At 38.9% G+C, this 19,679-nt stretch overlaps 1 protein-coding gene across 1 annotated transcript in view; it reads left to right on the forward strand.

Moving 5' to 3' along the window:
* Positions 1–860: 860 nt before the first annotated feature.
* The window catches only part of nrn1la (neuritin 1-like a), a 93,081-nt gene continuing 74,262 nt past the window's right edge, over positions 861–19,679 (forward strand). The window contains exon 1 of the mRNA XM_063480506.1: positions 861–1,047. Coding sequence (XP_063336576.1) covers positions 990–1,047 — 58 coding nt within the window. The 5' untranslated portion in view covers positions 861–989. The remainder of the gene's footprint in view (positions 1,048–19,679) is intronic.

Here is a 19,679-nt window from a genome sequence, read left to right on the forward strand (position 1 = left end):
CTAGAACAGGGGTGGGCAACTCCGGGCCTCGAGGGCCGGTGTCCTGCAGGTTTTAGATGTGTCCTTGATCCAACACAGCTGATTCAGTAGTTCTCCAAAGGCCTGGTAATGAACTAATCGTTTGATTCAGGTGTGTTGACCCAGGGTGAGATCTAAAACCTGCAAAACACCGGCCCTCGAGGCCTGGAGTTGCCCACCTCTGCACTAGAAGAAACATCCTTCCCTTACTAGATTGTTCTGTTAAATCACCGAGCCTCATGAAGACAAAATTGTGCATTACTTTACAAAGTAAAGAGTTGGAAATCATTAATCATCTCACAGTTCCTCAGCTTCTGAGGATACAACCCCCCTTTGGCTGGGAACCAACCTACAACTGTCTAATACTAATAATAATAATATATCACATTGATTGCTGGGACGTTTTTCAGATTAATGATCACTGGCTTTAATATTGCAGTGACACTTCTTTTTTTTCTTTCAATTTAAAGAACTTTTAAGCAGATAATCTGTCTAAAGAAACGCACCAAACCAGGAATTTAAACTTTCTTTCCCTCCTTCACTAATCTTGGCCCTTCACATTTGTCGCCTGGCCTCCTAGAGAGCTCCAGCCCCCTATGTTGGAAACCACTGAAGTAAAGTGTATAGAAAGAAGTTGGTAGTCGGTTCCTTGGTCATTTTAAACGCCTTGCGCTGATAATTCAGAGCATCCTTGCACCTCATCGGGGACTCTGCTGTAGACCTTCCTCCTCCTCCCCCTCTTTTACACGGACGCGCCCTCCCCTTCAGCGCAGCGGATGAGCGCGCCGTGGATGCTCGCTGGAGTACAGAGCTGCAACGAGGACGGGAGGAGAACACTTTGACCGGCAGCGGGGGAGCGACATCGGGACTCTTCTTTTCTTTGAAAAACTAAAAGATAAAAAAGGAAAACTTTGGAATTTCCGGTGCAAACTTGAAACTTGTGAGGTCGGAGGACGAACTGTGGGGTCAGCATGGCATCTCTGATGAACTCTGCGTGCTTGCTCTTCTTGCCTGTTGCTCTGCTTCTGAGTGAGTACTGAAATTTAAGTGACCATGTCACAAATTGTGTGCGCGAACAGTGTAAAAACTTGAGCATTGCATTGGGGAGAATTTTGAGTAATTTGGGGATTCGAGACTCTGTGCGTAACAGGACGGCACACGTCCTGACTTTTTAGAGCTTTAGATTAATGATCTTAGGTGATGTGGATGTATGTAGATGTTAAGCTGTGAGAGTTCTCTGTATGCCTCGTGTCTGATCTTAAATGAGGGGGTCCCGTAGCCTTACCTCACTCATTTCGAGCATCCAGCAGAGCATGTGCTGCAGCTCGCAGCCGAAAGCTTGGATTAGTGCTGCTTAGTGAGAGTATTTTTCCCACAGCTGGATATGGGTTCGTTACGCAAACTCACGTCGTGCAATGAGTGAGGTCTGGGTGCATCTTTCCATTTCTTTCCACCCATTTAGTCCCCTTAGCTCAATCGGGTTACTTGTAAAGTAATGCAACGGTAGATATTTAAGATAAATAATAGTTCCCATATTGTAAAGTGAGACATGTGCAAAGACTTTTAAGTACATTAATTTGGAAAATATTAATTCAAAGCGGCTATACTAGAATTTGGTACCCCACTACTGTTCAGGAAATTGCAAAGATTGGTAAAACTGAATTGTCCTTAATGCAACATATGATATCTTTTATTCAGCATTACTTGTCATGTATATTTAATAAATTACAATCCACAGTTTGTAAAAAGACATATTACAGCTGTTTTCAAACAGCTGTGTAGTACTCCTCGAACCCTGATTGGGAAAATAGGTGGATTATCCCTTTAAAGGGGGGCAAAAGTGATGTCTTTTAATTAAAGCTCTAAAATGTTTTAATGGACTACAGAAGGTCAGCTTCATCAGCGATTTTTAAAGCTCTTTTATAAATGTCTGGCATGTACTAAATATAAATGCTGCTTCTCTTTTTTCCTCTTTCAGAAAAATAATTAATAGTTAGATTTTTCTTTGTGAGAGCAAAATTTCATTCACCTATCCTGAATACACGTTCTGTATATGTGTTTTGTTGTGTGGACCACAGAACTGAGTCAGACCGCTTCCTCTTTTCAGTCCAATAATAAAACGTTTTTAGGAGCTATAATTCAGACACTGTTGATCTAAATATAGCTCTCGATGTGCACACACCTTCTCTTTTTGCAAACTTATGATCATCGTCATCATCTTTATCAGCCTTGATCATCTCACGCTGCTGCTGATGTCAGAGAAAAATAAAGACCAGGAGGCGGATGGGACGAGGTTCCCATGGGAGTGTAACACAGTGGGGTAAAAAGGACAAAAAAAGTCCCACCGATGGGGATAAATGATAAATGAATCCCATCTGTCCCCTTACTCGGCTCAGTGGAGTCTCTGGAGACTCAATTCAGCCCTGCATACTAGCTTACCTGACCAGGAATTACTTCTATGTTGCTGCTGCTGCTGTCTGTCAAACTGCCTCCGCAGTCACTCACTGTATGTCACAGCTCATTCATGTTACTACAAGGGGACAGAATCAGCTCATTATATATTTATATGGTAGGATTTCTTTTTTATATAGAACTTGCAATTGCATTATCTATGAGCAGAGCTTCCAGGCCAGGCACCTTTGTCTCACACTGTCTTACACATGCAACCAATTATGTTGCAAATTATTTTTGAAATATGTTTTTGCATGAACATTACACATATTGTAGCAACCTAACAATCTACAGGGTTTTATTTAACCTGCATGGTATTTTTAGTTTGTTGTGCACCTTTACACGGCCCATGGTGCTGTGTCATCCACCGGTGTAGAAAGTCTTCTCAGTGTCTCCAGGAGGCCTCTGCTGGGAGAGTGTCACAACATTTATACTAATATTTTTCACAAGAAATAAGGCAAGCTTTGATAGCCAAATGTAGACACAAAAAGGCTTTGACTGGCAGCGACACTGGATTGCAGTGTACTTCAAGCACTGCCACTTTTCTATGTCTGGATCAAGAGATTCTGACGTGTATCTAGAAGCTATATGATGATAACTAAGCTGTGGATACAAAATAGTACAGAAGTTTCTGAAACAAATACCTGAAACTGTACAAAAGCTTTTATTATCTGCATTAACTACTGCAATCACATGCCAAAATGTGTGCTGAATTATTTTTTTTAAGCCTTGGTCACTGATTGTGTCCATGTGTTTTCAGTTTAGAGTATCCTCACTCAAATCATGATCTCACTAAGAAATGGAAAAACAGTGTTTAGTTCTGTCCCATCTGCTTTAATGACGAATAAAGTGCACAGCAGCTCCATAATATTACAACAAGTGTGCCCAAACAGCTCGACAAGAGGCAAAAATTACTGTTTTTCTTAATAACATTCAGCCATATGGACATGAACGCAATGTTCATGCTCATGCTACTGTGACATGTACAAATCAACTAAACACTGTTACAACTCCTAATGCAAATGGACTTTCATAGACTGTATATTGAAGATGTCTGTAGACAATGCATTCTGTTTAATGCCCAGCAGGGGGCAACCTCTCTGGGAGCAAAAAGAAGTCTGTACAGTTTATCAGGAAATGACAGCTCATTTTGTTCTATGAAGTCAACAAACACATTCCTGATGAGTCAGTTACTAGTTTCATGTTTTATTTACTATAATATGATGTTCATATTGTAAATTATAGTCACCAAAAGAATAAAAAAGGAGGATAAAGTGGTATTATTAGTTAGAGTGGGCCCCAACTTATGATAGACAGGTTGCTACAGAATGACCAATGACCTTGCAGGACACATGTGAAATGCTAAACTGGACTTCACAGTGACTATGTACATCTTTCATATATAGTACATACACCACAAAAATTGCACAAAAATGTCAGATGTAGCAAAAATTATACAAATTAAAACCTTAATATTTTATTTCTTCTTTCAAAAATTGTCAATAAACACTCCAGTTTAAAAATAAATTAATTTTCTAGCAAATATTTAATAGTTCTGGCTTTACAGGGTCAAGTATTCTTCTTCGTAAGTATGCTGGTCCTTCAAGATGTGTTGCAATGAAATACAGGTGTACATTTACTCAGGTAAGAGCGTGAACAGGTAAAACCTCATCTCAAAACAAGTAGAAGGAGTCAGCTTTAATACGATAAACAGCATTGTTAGAATGCACACAGTGTCTTCTGTTTGTCTGCACTCAGAAAGCTTCAAAAGTCAGGACCAGAGAGGGGGAGAGGCTTCCCCTGGGTGCAGAGCTCCTCTCTGCGTCATCAGTGCTCCAATATTCACATTAAAAGCTGTCCATAGGCAAGAGGGAGATTATATTTGGCTTTTAATTGTTCTCCTCTGGAAACACTTCTTAACTCGCTCCCTCACTCTCCAAGTTCCCTCTTGGTGGGTCGACTTGAGCATTTTCTGTTTTTTGTCACTGCAGTACTGACACATGAAGTGGAATATTCCTCATTAAAATACATTTAAAAGTCTCTTGAAAAATTGCCGGTGCCTGCCATTTGTCCTTCCTTCCTTCATAGCCCCATTTCCTTCATCCTTCTCTTCATTCACTCCTTACTTCTAGCAAACCTCACTTCTCCGTTTCCGCCGTGCATGTCTCCGCAGTCATTTTGATCTCTATGCTGTCCCCCCAATCTCTTCTTTTTTTTTAAATTTCAGGCTTGCTCTATCTCTCGTGTCTACCCTTCCTGCTTCTTTAATCACCCTCCCCCCACCCCAACCATTCCTCCATCCTCTCTCTGTCCTTTCGCATTAGGGATTCACAAATATTGATAAATCTGATCCCAAGAATCCTGCGTCACATTTTTCAAATCAAAGCAAAGCCACTTCATTTCTAGAATTTTTTTTTCAGAAGTTTTAAAATATACATCATGTACCCCACTGTTTGATTTGGTCTCATAAGATCAAAAGCAAAGAAACATCACAGAAACGATTGCTTTCATTTACTTACATTTAGGCCTCTGGAATGGACATATTCAGGGATGTGTGGCTAGCTTATGTCCTCTTGTATCTTCTTTCTCATAATTTGAGAAATATGTATGTCAGTCCATTTTTTGGTGTTACTCTACATCCAAAACCATTCATTCCATTCACCTCTCGCTTCACACATTGACTACTGATGAGTAAATGCAGTGTTAAATCTGATGTCATTTGGACAAGTGGTTTTTATATTTTGGCTAAAAGTTGTTTCTAACCTTCCCCCTACACTGACTGCTACCAGCTCACCTGGGCATGCTTGTTTGACTGTCTTTGTGAGGACATTCATGGACATTTCCTTGATTGTTACCCGCAAGTTTAACTATTTTAACTAAAACATAATACTAACTTTAACCCTAATATCAAGTTTTAACCTTCAAACCACAATTTAAAAAATGTTATAACTGTTATTTTTCTCAAAAGATGTTTCTATTCACTTTTTCCTTTGCCAGGTTTCTTGTGACAAATGACTTTAGTAACTCACTCATGTTGTTTAAGCACCTCTGGAGAAAGCTGTAACCCAAAACCTACACAGCACTGAACAGGCAGAATCACTTTATCAGTGTGTGTTGTGTATATATCCTTATATCCTTATAGAAGAACACCGGAAAGTTGTTGCTACAAAACTAATGTTGATTTATTAAATGGGAACTGAATAAGTGTGTGAACACAAAGAACTCAGACAGTCTTGTTCGGCACTACGCAACTAGTCGCAGGAATGCAGTGTGAATGTGTGAAAATGTTAGTAAGCATGGACAAAAGTGCTTGTATGAATGGGTGTGACTCGGAACCAGTTCATTTACCAGTTCCTATTTACGTCATCCCAAATTGGAGCTTGAAACACACAAAAGCTCTAACTAAGAAGTAAGTTTATGTTGTGTAACCAAAAAGGAAAATGACCAATCAGAGAGAGAGAAACAGCAAGAAAAGGAAAACAAGCTTAAAAATTAATCCGGCCAGGTGAGGTGAATCTGCCACCTGGGTTAGGCGCTCTCACTGGGCCATGCAAACATTCACGCACCTCCAATGCTGATTATTATGACACTGATGCAGGTTTGGTCCATACACCCACCCTTCCTCCCCTCCGCCACTGCCACCATACTGTAAATCACAAGTAACACAACTAAATAATTCACAAGCACTTAATCTGTCCAAAGTCTATAGCAAACACGCGGAACACAAAAAGACACGCACACACAAGCACGCAAGCATTTGTGTCCTTTGTGATCTTCACCAGGTGGATTGTTGGTGTAGGTGTGAATGTGTTTGTGTAGCCAAAAAGTGAAAGTTTGTGTGTACTCCCTACAAGAATTGGATTAAGACCATTTAAACAAGCTTTGTGCATTTGTGTGAGTTTCTCTAACAAATCCAAGTAATGAAGTACCAGCCAAGCATGACTCCTTTCTCCTTATCCCCAAATATGCCTGAGCATGAATATTCATGGTCACACACATACATACGGTTTGTAAGAGCTGTATTGCATCGTGCTCAAGCACACTCACTCACACACACATCCAAACTACAAAGGAGTAACTATTCCTTATTGTAATCACTCAATTGAAATTCATCCCCTGCTCTGACTGTGGTCATGCGTGCTGATATGTGGCAGCTAAAACTGACGTTTTTAATCTGATAGCATATGTTTGAGCTTTTTTTAGCCTTATATTTGTTTCATGGAGACCTTACCCATAACCACCACACACAGAAATTTCAGCTTTTAAGTGGCTGTTACCACATGAGACTGAAGCAAGTACCAAACTACAATAATGAGCCATGAGTGCTAACTCCAAAATCAAGTTTTCTCATGAAATTTATATTTATTCATATTTCTTATTGTATTTTTCCCATTATAATGCCACTTTTCTAATCCTTATGCTTGTGGTTGTTTTATAAAAATTCTGTAAGTAATCAGCCAATAGGTCTTATAGAGACTTAATAGTTTTGAGTTCACTTTATCTATGGCTTGTTGTTGGGCTCATTGTATTAGGGAGTGCGATTTCCATTTTTTGTGTTTTTTAAGTAAATACTTTTTTATTTTTTAAATGGTTTCCACTTTTAATGCACTCTGTATGTAATAGTGTGCACAAACTATCACTCCTACCACTAACATACCAATCATGTTGTCAACAAAAGCTATGTCCTCCAATCAGATTTGATGTGCGACTCATCTTGGCTTCAACTGGAGGAGATAATATTGAACATAAAGGCATTTTGTACAGCCTTGATGATTCTGCTTGAGCTTAAAATTTGTCTTATAAGGACTTTTTGTTCCAAAAGGCAAGCTGATCCCCAAAGTGTGACTGTGTTAACAAATTAACGCTCTCACACGAGTCACACAGGTACCCACACAGAGAGAAAGAGGAGAACAATGGGTGTCCAAGGTCAGTGGAGCTTCTTTTTTTATCCTGTAGTGTGCATCTACACACACACACACACACACACACACACACAACCCCGTTCAGCTATCTTAGTGAGGACCCTCATTGACATAATGGTTTCCCTAACCCTAACCATTAAAAATGAATGCCTAACCCTAACCCTTACCTAATTGTAACCCTGACACTAAAACCCCAGTTTGAGCCTCAAAAATGCCTATAAATTCCTTCAAAAATGTGAGGACTGGGTTGTGTGTCCTCACAAGTGACTGCTGGTTCTCACAAGTATAGTAGAATGCAGATTTCGGTCCTCACAAAGATAGCTAGACAGGAACACACACACACACACACACACACACACACACACACACACACACACACACACACACACACACACACACACACACACACACACACACACACACAACCTTCAATTTTGTTGATTGATAAAAACAGTTTTTTTTGTGATGAAAATTGAATAAAAACTAATACATGATGACAAAATCTATGATGCTTTCATCAACGGAAAAAAACTAGCTGACAATATTCTGGACAGACGAGATCCAATCAGATGTAATCTCTTTGTGCAGTAAAGCTAGACATTTAATTTTTTAAATTTTCTTTGCAAATGGTATATTTCGTTCCTGTACTCCTTGTTTATCCTGAAAACGTGACCAAATGTCAACACTTGGTATGAATGAGAAGAGTGGACATATGGACGCATTTCACACTTGAGTTTATAAAGCATGTGGAGCAACTCACACTCAAAAACATGGGAAACTTTTACACTTAATATTTTCACCAAATGACTCAACTTTAGACTCACTCTATGATAATCTGATGACATTTAATCGACAAAAACCTAAACGAATTTGGATCCCTAAGTTATGACTAAAAGTAAATCAAAATCAAAATCTGCTGTCAAAACTAACATGCTAACACACAACAGGGGAGTCACACAATGCTTACACACAAGTGAGTTACACCAACCCTTACATAAACCATTATTATATACTTAACCCTAAAATCAAGTCTTCAAATAGCCCCTTGACGTTGTGTAAGAAAGTTAGGAGCAGCCGAAACGTCCTCTCTGGCAATGTCAAAAAAACTTATGGTGGTCCTCACAAAGATAGCAAAACAAGTATACACACACTCAAATACACAAGTCCTCTGGGAAGAGGTGCAGAGAGACCTGGCTCTCACTGAGAAAGAAGCAGAGGTAAAAATTGCAGTGCAGTTTACAGAAACACAATACAAGAGTAAAGTAAGAGAAGTATTATGGAGGTGAGAGGCAGAGGACAAGTAGAGAGAGAAGGAGGAGGATAGAGGAATTGAGAGGCACAGAGAGATCAGGACCTGTATTTATCAAGCCTGTCAGAAAAAGGCGAACCATCATGGATCACTGACCGCAGCCTCCGGACAATTCAATTTAATATGATCTGAAGCCAACAAAAGAGGTCCTGCAAAAGCTCTCCAACTCTGGAAACTTTGACTAAAAGCCAGCACAGGGAGAAACAGAAAGACAGAAATGGAAGGAGAAAATGTGTACACAGAAAATCTTTTTCCCACAGGTTCAAAGGAAGACTTCTTTGACATGGGTACATTAGCAGTGTAAACAGAGACAAGGAGGCGTGAAGTGACTGATGATGTTGTCATTAGTCAAAATGTAATCAGGCATCCCCCTGAATGGGCTGAAAATGTGATAAAGCCTGTTAGTGTAATAAATGGCCAGATTATGTAGCATCTTTAGATTGATAATGTTCTCATCTAATCCCTGATGGGGAGGACATTACACAGCAATACTGCAGTCAGCTGCTGATGTAAAAAGCTTCTGTAACAGACCTCTGCAGCAGCGGTCCAAAATCCTATGCTCAGTACTTTGCTCATTAGTGACCTTTGTAGGATGCTGGGGATACCTCCTCTAATGCATTCTGTTATACAAAATCCCAATTAGGATTATTTACATGTAATAATTTACATGTATTAAGTCAAACTAATATCTAAAGTGAATATTTCTGATTTACATTCAGCAAGTCTTTTGCAGGTTTCTGAACAGTTTTGTTAGTTTGAAGCTTGCCGTGTGTTTTGAGTGTCTGCATGGTGCTGCAGATGAGAGAGGAAGTGGTTCGAATAAATGTACACAAGCTGAGGATGAGAAGTGACTTGAGCATTAATAAAAGATGTGCATGCCTCTGCGGATAAACATATATGCAGGCTTGCAGCTGCCGCGGTGTACCTGTGTGTGTGTGTTTGCATGCATGCATGAACGCCTGCGTGTCTGTGGGACGGAGGTGAAGTGGACAGACCTCAGGTGTGTGTTTGCGGGGCCGAGGGCTTTGAGGCTTTGAGATGGAGAAAGAAAAGAATCGACCGCAGACTCCTTTAGAAACCAGTCAAGATGAACCTGACACAGGCGAAGGGAAGCGAAAAGCAAGCCGATCAGAATTTCAAACAAAAGAAAATCAAAGTTTTGAAGGTTGAGGAAAATACATCTGTCTGTCTGCTTGTTGACAAGTGAATCATCGTACACAGACATTTAGAAATATATAGCTGTCTCAATGTTGGGTATTTAATAACTTGTCACCCTAACATAACCTAAACTTATGATGCTTTGGTTCTCAACCATTTTCTTTTATATTTCATTCAAAACAGTCTTTGAAATATGCTTTAGTCTGGCACAGTTTATGTAGTGGTCTTTTTTCGTATTTTCTCTTCACCTTTTCAACTTCTTGTCCTCAGAAGCAGTACAGTATCTTCTGCACATCTGAACTTCTTCCAACAGATTTCAGCTCTCGCTTAATGTTCGCTTTTTCCTGAATGCTGATCGTTCTCACACAACATTTTGGACATGGTAGAGGTGGTTACAGCATGTGGCTACTCAGGGCTTGAGAGCACTGGATCATACTGCCAAGGCAGGAAGCGTGGGTGTGGGTGCTTGGCTGGAATCGAACAGCATGGAGGCTGTCCTCCCTGGGAAAAAAAACCTCAACAGATCATTTGTACAAGCTACTATAGCTCATACTTAGATTTTAAAGCTGGACATCACATGGCTGTGTAATAAGATACATATGAAATATGAACTGGTGTCATAACATTTTGATTGGGTTTAACGCTGCATACTGGTAACCAGGAAAATGGGGCTTTCTAATAAATGTTTAATATTTGGACCCCACCAGGGATTTTTTCTGCCTAAACTTAACCAAACTACAAGTAAAGGCATAAAAAACATTAATTAAATTTTTATCAAGTCCCCAGAAGAGACTCTGATCTCATGATGGGAAGTTTGGTGTGTTCGTGCCACCACCAGCCTACTTACCCCCTGATGTTTCAGTCTATTAAAGTGAAAACCCTCGTATACGTCCTTTTAGGAATGTCTGCATTCTTATGCAGCAGGAGAAAACAACAAACGTAATTACTAATTGTTGCTTGTATGTCTGTACATTCCTGTATTATACTAATATTTAATTGTTGCTGACATAATGTTAACAATGAACAGTGTCAGACATTGGGTGTGAAGCTGACATAAATTTACTGAAAAAAGGAAAATCAGAGGAACAATGTACTTGTTTTTTATATAAACAGAGACTCATTCACCTCATAAAAACTTGTGAAACACTCAGGCTGGCTGCATGTACATACAGTCAAAGCAGGTCGAGCTAAAGTCCAGGTTTTACATGCCACGTGGGTAGAACAAGATCAAAAGCGAATACCACATAATGCATACAATAATAGTAAGAGCAAAAGAACAAAATAGCCTGTAGAAGTGAGAGAATTCATAAGTAGTTTAACTATAAAATCATCACTAAAAAGCAGATGAAAAAACAGTTTTCTCTGTGTTTTTTCTATTTAAAAACACAGAGAAAAAGAGAAGAACTGATAAGTGAAAGATTGAGCGGAGGACCCTGAGGGAACTTATCAGAGGATCTTAATGGCCTGGGAGCAGATAGGAGGAGGCTGACGGGCTCTGGTAGGTTTGTAGGTGCCATACCATAAAGTTTTAAAAACAAAAGCGTCTTGAATCTAGATGATAGTCGTCGTCTTTTTCGTTGACCTTTTATAAGTCATTGCAGTGATAACTGCTTTATTCCAGCAATGAAAGGATGTTATGCATGATCACTAGCATAAAGCTGTGATCCCAAGTTGATGTGAATGTACCTGCAGAACAACTTCAAGAACTAGTAGGCGTAGCTTTGAAACCTTAGAAAAGATCATTTAAACACCATTCAATGTAATCAACCTACAGATTTTAACTGCTCATCAATTAATAGCTATAACCAGGAACTATATCAGTTTAGCTTTTGCTGAGCGACTCTTGAATTGTGTGTCAAATGACGACCACTAAAATTTTAAACAAAAATCCCAGCTTGTGGTAAAGTAATCCCTTTGATCTGAAAGCTCAAACTTCAGTCTAAATGCTTTTTTAAACTCTTGACCCTGCATGATGTCAGTGAGAGGGGATATCCCTAATTTGGTCATCTCAGGCACAGAACTCTTACTTGGAGCATAGAAGCCCCACCCATTAGAAATCTTTTGTAGGTAGCCAATCAGAAGAAAGGTTGCTTAAAGGGAGCGGAAAGGAGCTATAACAGCTTATTTCATGAACTCCAGCAAGGCCCAGTATGAGATAACAATGATTATTTTGACCTTTGAATCATGCAAAGCTACACTGCTAGAGCCTATGAATAAAAGCATGAAGGTGGGAATTACCATAATAGGCCATTTTTAAAAGTAAACAGATCAGAGTTACTGACATTTGTGTTATTTAACTTTCCTCACTGCTTTTACAGTAAGAATTATGGCCACTGTTTTTACCTTTTTTAAAATAAGTGGCAACCATTTTTAAATGGTTTGGGGACTGTTACATGGCTAATATTTACACATGCACACAACTACATATACATGTAAATGAAAGCTAACATATTTATCAGTACAATTCCAGGTTGTCACATTAGAATCACAGACACACTAACAGAATTGAAACAAAACTATTTAGAGTTGTGCAATTTACAGTCGTGCATAATTTGCATTCAGTTATTGGAAACATAAACACAACAACAGGGACAGGAAGACTGAAGTTAGGGTTTTATATGTGTCAGCTGAAGATGTCAACTGACTCTCAGTAGAACAGATCATTTAAACTTAAATAAAAAGCAAATAAAGTTTAAATGCCCATTTAATTTGAGAAATGTATTTAAATAGAGTCTGAAAGATTAATAATTCAGAAATGAATTAGTCGATTGTGCATTATGGCAGTTATGACTGAGTTTGTCCTTACCTGCTACTGAAAACATCATAATCAGCATTTCAACTTGGACATTAAATTTTAAAGCCATATTGTCAGGGTTGGCTGGTGTTGACAGGGCCCAAATGCAGGACACAGAGGAAGGTGAACTAAGCAGAAAATGAGCTTTTATTTGGCTGATGAACAAAGAATTACCATTCGGAAAAAAATGAGGAGCAAATACTGAGAAACAGGCAAGAAGAACAGGAAAGAGACACAAGTGAAAGTAATCTGACAAAGACAGGACGCAAAAATAAAAACAGGACATGCGAAAAATATTCAAAATAGTTTGAATGAAATCTGTAACTATTTTAAATATGTAAAAAGACAAATAATTCACACTGAAACAAGATTAACCCTGAACAAACTTGACAACAGACATATAGTCATGGCAGAGGGAGGCAAAGATGGGGAAACATTTGCAAGACTGGAATAGTAACGAAATCAACACTCAAAAGTAGAGCTCGGGACCTGCAATATATTCTGGGTAGTCACCGCCATGTCGATAAGGCAAAACCAAAACAACGATGAACACCAACAGGTAATAATGGGGAAAACACGCTGAAAAAAAAATGCTAAAAAAACATCAAAATAGAGAGAGCAGATCAGAGATACACAGAGAAACTAAAGAAGACAAAAGAGTGTTATAAGAAAGGGTTGATACGTATGAACCATATGAAGATTGGGTGCTTTATTTTTAGGATTATTGATGTTCAAGTTCCCAGAGATTTTCTCTAAAACCATGTGTGGTGAGTATCTACACATCTAACAAGTTAAGACTGATAAATCGCTTAAAACTCGCATCCATGCCTGTGGGACTCATTCAGACACTCCACGCCACTGAGCCATGCCTCTGTGCATGCATCCCTATATGGACAGCACAAAGACACTTTGTATATTGCTTGTTTTATTTAATATTTAATAATATACAATAATAGTTTCTGTCTTTTTCAATTTTGTTTTTCAGGTTTTATATCTCACAGAACTACATACTTAGTTAAGAATTTATTTAAAATTCAGCTTGGATCCCTTTGTATCAATAATAATTGTTCAAGAAATTTTGGGATTTTGAGTGTTTGAAAAACACTGAATTAAATCAAAGTACCACATGGCTGCTGCTGTTCTTTGCAGCCTGTGTTAGTCTATTCCAACACAGGCTTTTTACTGTTGAAGTTTCCTGGACACACATTTTCAGTTTTTCCACTTTCCTGGGCATGATTTCTCATCTGTCCAACAATTTGTTTCACTTTTATTATATGTTCACTTCCAAGCCTATTTATTTGGCTGCAGGGTAATCGGTAACCCTTCTATAGACTCTGGACAAAGTTTAAGCTATGGCCTAAACATAAAAACTGTTGAAATGCATTAGTTTAAAAAATTACAGTGACTGCCAGGAAACAAAACAAACAAACAAACAAAAAAGGCATGAAAATTCATGTATTAACTCAAAGTAATAGATAGTTTATTTTTTCATCTACTCCTTCACATTTGTGACACAGCTTGACAGCATTATCAAGTCTTTTAATCTAGGTCATCTAAATTTTAATTTTATCTATTGTCTTTTAACAATTTAAGTGCACGAGTGGGTTGTGCAGAGTTCTGGTTATGCATTCTCATGAAACAGTCTTAAAATTTCTTTCTTTCTCTTGGTTTGATAGTTTAATTGAGTATAGTACAGTGATTCAGGTTGTCTTAAAAGTAGGATTAGGTAGCGTGAAGTCAAATTCTTTCACCAGAACATCCAAAACGGCACCACATAATTTTCTAATTGCCATTTTCTAAAGGGTGTTTCTGCATTTAGGTTGAGTGACTGCAGTGTATCATGCTCACTCTTTGTCTTATGGGTTTGACAGCAGCTGTAATGGTTATGGACTGGGAGGGGAACCCAACTCAAGGCAGTGGGCAGGTGCAATTACACATGTCATGTCTGACCACGTCACCTATTTAAGGCACAAACCATGAAAACCTGTTTGTGAGTTTGTCTACTTCTGAATCCCAGGAGACTCTGCAAGAGTACAGGCTGCAAGCTGACAGTGTGTGTGTGTGAGTGTGTGTTTCTGTGGCTCAGTGGATCTTTCCGCAAACAGATCGTATGTGTGTTTGCTTGCTTTTGTGTATGCACGCTCCCCTGTGTGCTGTGCATCTGGGGAGCGGGGCGCTAACAGTGATAAGTTACAGCAGCAGCTCCAGGTGCTGGAGTCAATAAAAGCTCATTAACTCAACAAGAGGGTCAGTGGTTCCGTCCACCACAATATACCTCCCACTTTGTCTTCTTCACAGGGTGCAGAGATGTGTGTGAGTGTGAGTGTGCGAGAGGGTGGCTGCGTTTTCCTTTGCATATGTGTGCATGTGTAAGCTGCCGGATCAATGATACTGCACGGTTTGTTTCCTCTGACTTTGCAAAGATGGAGAGGGAGGAAGTGGAGCATGGAGGATAGAAGGAATGCAAGCAATTTGACCAATAATAACAGTGATCGTGAGAATTTCTCATTATGCGTTGCACCAATTTACGGATTGGTTTCTGACAGAGTTTTGCGTCACTTCATTTCAGCATGAATTTCAGAAATTGTTTAAGATAACTAAGATAACTAACGTTCCTTTTTGTACAATATATGTATATATATAATTTTTTATCATGGCCAAAGTATTTAAAGTATGCGACTGTAGTCTGTCTATTTTTTCTAATCTTGCCTCTATGTGATGTCAGTCTATTTTGTGAGCACAAAAGGACCACCCACCTGCTCTATGAGGGACAGCCAATCAGAAGAAAGTTGATTTAAAAGCAGGGCAATACAGCTAAAATGACTTATTTCAAACAGTAGATGAACTTAGGGGCTACATCAAGGCCTCATTTAAGATAAATAAGAACTGTGACTCATATGAAGCTACTCTAGAAAACGCCAAGAATAAAAGTAAGAAGCTGACAATGAACATACAAACTTTTTCCCAGGTAAAGAAATACCATCAGTTTGTCGTGGTATCCTGTTTTTAAAGTCTCCGTCTGCTTCTTTCAGTTGTTTTATCTCCTTTTCTGTTGACTGTTTCAATTACTACATAACGACTTTCTTTATCTAAAGCTAAGCTTGGACAACAAGATTTTAGTTAGATTTATGCAGCAGGTTTTCTTTTTCCACACGAACTTTTGAGCTTCAGACAAAAGCCCCAAATGTGGCCAGCTCTTATCTCTTTAGGTCAGAGCAATGAGAAAAACACAACCTCTCCTGCTCAGGAAGTCTCTCCAGAGCCTCTAATATTTTGTATTTAGCTTGACATTATTGTCAAAATGAAAATCAAAGGTGCTCTAAGAGAGTGGTTTGTAGTTTTAATCATTGAGGAGCATTTTGCTGAAGAGAGTACTTCTTGATGAACTACTTTGCCAGCCCAATGTGGTATATTTTAGCATGCTGGTCTGGTCTCTACTGTCATACCCTGTGTTCTGCTGAGTTGTGTTTGGTCTGAAGAGGTTGTATCTTGGGTCTCATATGGAGATGTTGGCGTCCGCCTCAGGGAAAACTTCGTTAATTCATCAGAGGTCTCTCTCTCTCTCTTGCTCTCTTTCTGTGTACTAGCTTTGCTTCTGCTCCTCCAGCTCTTTCATTCTCTGGTTTTCTCAGCTTCTCCGTCCTTTTCTGCTGTTTTTCCCCCCGCTTTCACTCATTCCCTTGTTTCTTCTGCTCCGTGTTGGTGTGTTTGTCCTGAGTCTATCCAGTAATGCCATCTTAACTCTCTTCCCTTCCTCTCCCTGTCTTTACATGCCATCACCCGACCGCTGCTTTATCGCTTTACATAACACCAGCAAACTAAACTGTTTTTTACTCATCAATGTTTCATCACAGCACCGTTGTGAGCTCTCTTTAACAAGCTTTTAAGCTGAATAATGCACCAACCGGTGGCCAGTGGTCTCTGCTGCAGGTCCATGAACATCAGTTGTCTGTGCATCTATAATGACACATTCACATTCTTGTAGGTCAGTTCATTTCCATAGCAAACTGCAGTCACTCCATTGACCTATCTGTAGCTGCCATTGCATTGAACAGCTCTGTTCCCCTAAAGGGAGGTTGCAGGGTCAAGTGCTTGGCCTGAAGGGAAAAGTGGATAACTTGTGGCATGGTGTACCACGTTGTCGCTGTGGCGTGAGCTATAATCTGTTAAATTAGGATACATCATCATTGAGAAAAATGAGTTGAGCTTGGAGGTTATTAGCAAACATAAATGCACCTTCTTTTGTTAGCAAGGTGCGTCTGTAATTCAGTGTAATTTTAAAATGAGATTCTAATTTAATTAAGATGAATATTCAGACAAAATAAGCACTTGTCTCTAGAGTTTCTTTTTAGGATAGAACAGCTCTCAGCAAGACAAAGTGGCCACTCCATTAAGCATAACTTTGGACCGTAATTCAACTACATGGATAGTAATGTAAGACATTATCCATGTATAGCTGGTAAATGGAGAGGTTAGCTATAGAGTCGACTTAAGCAGTTTCACAATAGGCTTATATACTGATATATTTGGAAATCCTGATGGTTTTCATTTGTATAAGAAAAATACAGAAACTCCTCTTTCTGTTAAACTGATATGATGACATGATGCTGACTGAGCCATGATAGCCAACTGCTGAGCTCAGTGAGATGTTAAAAATGACAGCAGTCCTTATTAAAAGTGAACTCCGTAAAACTGGTTAGAAATGAACTGTTTGGGTTTATTAGCTATGATAAAGGCGAACAAGGCAACATGGAGCTCTGTGCACTATTTAGCTTATTCTGTTTAGAAAGATGAGGCTTAAGAGGGAAACAATTCACAGTGCAACTCGCCTGCACAAAAAATAAAATATAAATTGCAACATTGGGATGTAGGTATGCCCAGTTATTAGATTAGTAATTAACATCTAAGATTCATTAAAAAACCCCAAATAATTTCACCTTTTAATTTTCACCTTGTATAGTAAAATAGATCCCTATTAATCAGTCAAGGTTAATAGGACACTCATTAAACAGTCACAGCAACCTTAGCTTTGACTGAATCATGTTTTTGGCTACCTGATGAAGCCAAACTCCAGTAAAACTTCCTTTTGTATCTGTATTGGTCAGTAAAACATCAGGCTGTTGACTGACCGTAAATGCACCTAGTATAAACGTTAATTTGTCACTTGATAAATAGTTTAAATTAATGAAGCAGTGTTTGTTTGTTGTACATCACGCCTTATTACCCCCAAATTGCTCTCTGTTCCTGCAAATTTTGTGGGTTGTTCAATCTTAATTAGTTAAGAGCTGCAAAAGTGCTTCACAGAGCTGCAGGAATAGACAAACTTTGGTCCATAGTACGAGTGACACCTAACCTCGGACTGTAGAAAAATAAAATTTGACAGTAATAGTTTAAATCACAGTCTGCACTGAACAAAAGTCTCAATGAACTGAACGTGATGTACCGAATAGTTCAGGACAATTGCATCCCTTCACTCCCCTGATGTTGTGGTTCAAGCATTTGATATTGGTGGACAGAACTGATAGTGAATTACAATTATGAACAAAGTTGCAGTTAGGAGAGAATTTAAACTGCGATAAGGTCTGATTGTGTGTACTGTGGAATAAACAGTGAGAAATTCGGCTACAATTGCAGTATGGATCCCTTAATCTTTGGCCTCAAGACTGACTTTAAGACTGACTGTGACTCAGACTTGACTTTAGATCTCTCTCACTGAGCCATTTAAGATCATTAATATGAACATGATTGTTCCCTGTTGGTCGTATTTCATCTCAGGCATCCAAAAATCACACAGTGTGTGGCCGAGTAATTATACTGTAGTGATATCACCAAGTGAAATCCAACACTCCAAATCAACACCTGTAATATGTCCTATAAACAGTACAGTGCAAATGTCTTGAGACAGCACACATTTCTTTATATGTCACTTCCAGGAAGCTAGACTTCAAAGTTTTTCAAGTGTTTCTTTGCACATTGGCTGGTTTTTCATTCCAGTCCTTTACTTTTACCGTATTTTTCAGGCTATAAGGCGCACTTAAAATCCTTCAATTTTCTAAAAAATCGACAGTGCACCTTATAATCAGGTGCGCCTTATGTATGAATTCTGGTTGTGATTACTGACCTCGAACTGATTTTATGTGGTACGCGGCGCTCAAAAATATGTCAAAAAATGTTTTAGTATGACTTTGGTAAGCTACGAAGCTGCACCACTTTGTGGATTGTCAGAGCATTACGGCTGCCGTAGTCAGGAGCCTCGAGGAGTAATCCGGGTCCAAACTCCGCTTCAGGTCCCAAAGTCAAACGAACAGTGCGGCATCACTGAGAGTTAAAGACTGTCTAAATTCTTCCATCTTTAATAAAATGATCAGAGTTGCTGCTTTACCAGGTGTAACAATTAAGTTTAACATCCAGGCATCCATGAAAACAGAATTTATTAAACTTAACGGAGTTAGAAGTTAGCAGGAAGTTAGCTTGCTAGTTTTTACCTAAACATGATATGCCATGTTCTGACTGAGAGATTTCTGAAAAAATTAAAACGTACAGCTCGGCTATCACTTTCAACATAAATGAAGACAGAAAACTAAACAGCAGTGACTTTTTTAGGGTTACTGAAGTTGGACTAGCTGGTATATAATGATGTGCTACGTGATTGCTAGTGACACAGCTATGTTAGCATAACATAAACACATTGAAGCTGGAGGATGAATGCTAACTTTTTACGAGGTTAGTCATTAATATACTGCAACAACACGGGAATAGAGCAGCTGTGAGAGAATTCAACATTAATGAATGAATGCTACGGAAGTGGAGGAAGCAAGAAGAATGAGTTGAGTAAAGTTTGACTTATCTGACTGTTTTGTTTCGCTTAATGCGCCTTATAATCTGGTGCACCTTATCGTATTTGTTTATTTGTTTGCACAGGTCACACTGACCTAAGCATAAATAAAGCACCTAATTTGTTTCCACTTTTTTAGTCGAATCCTTGAAAAATGCCAAAGATAACACAGTTTGAGTGGCGTAAAAGTAC

Source organism: Pelmatolapia mariae, linkage group LG7 (genome assembly GCF_036321145.2).
Source record: "Pelmatolapia mariae isolate MD_Pm_ZW linkage group LG7, Pm_UMD_F_2, whole genome shotgun sequence".
Classification (NCBI taxonomy): Eukaryota; Metazoa; Chordata; class Actinopteri; order Cichliformes; family Cichlidae; genus Pelmatolapia; species Pelmatolapia mariae.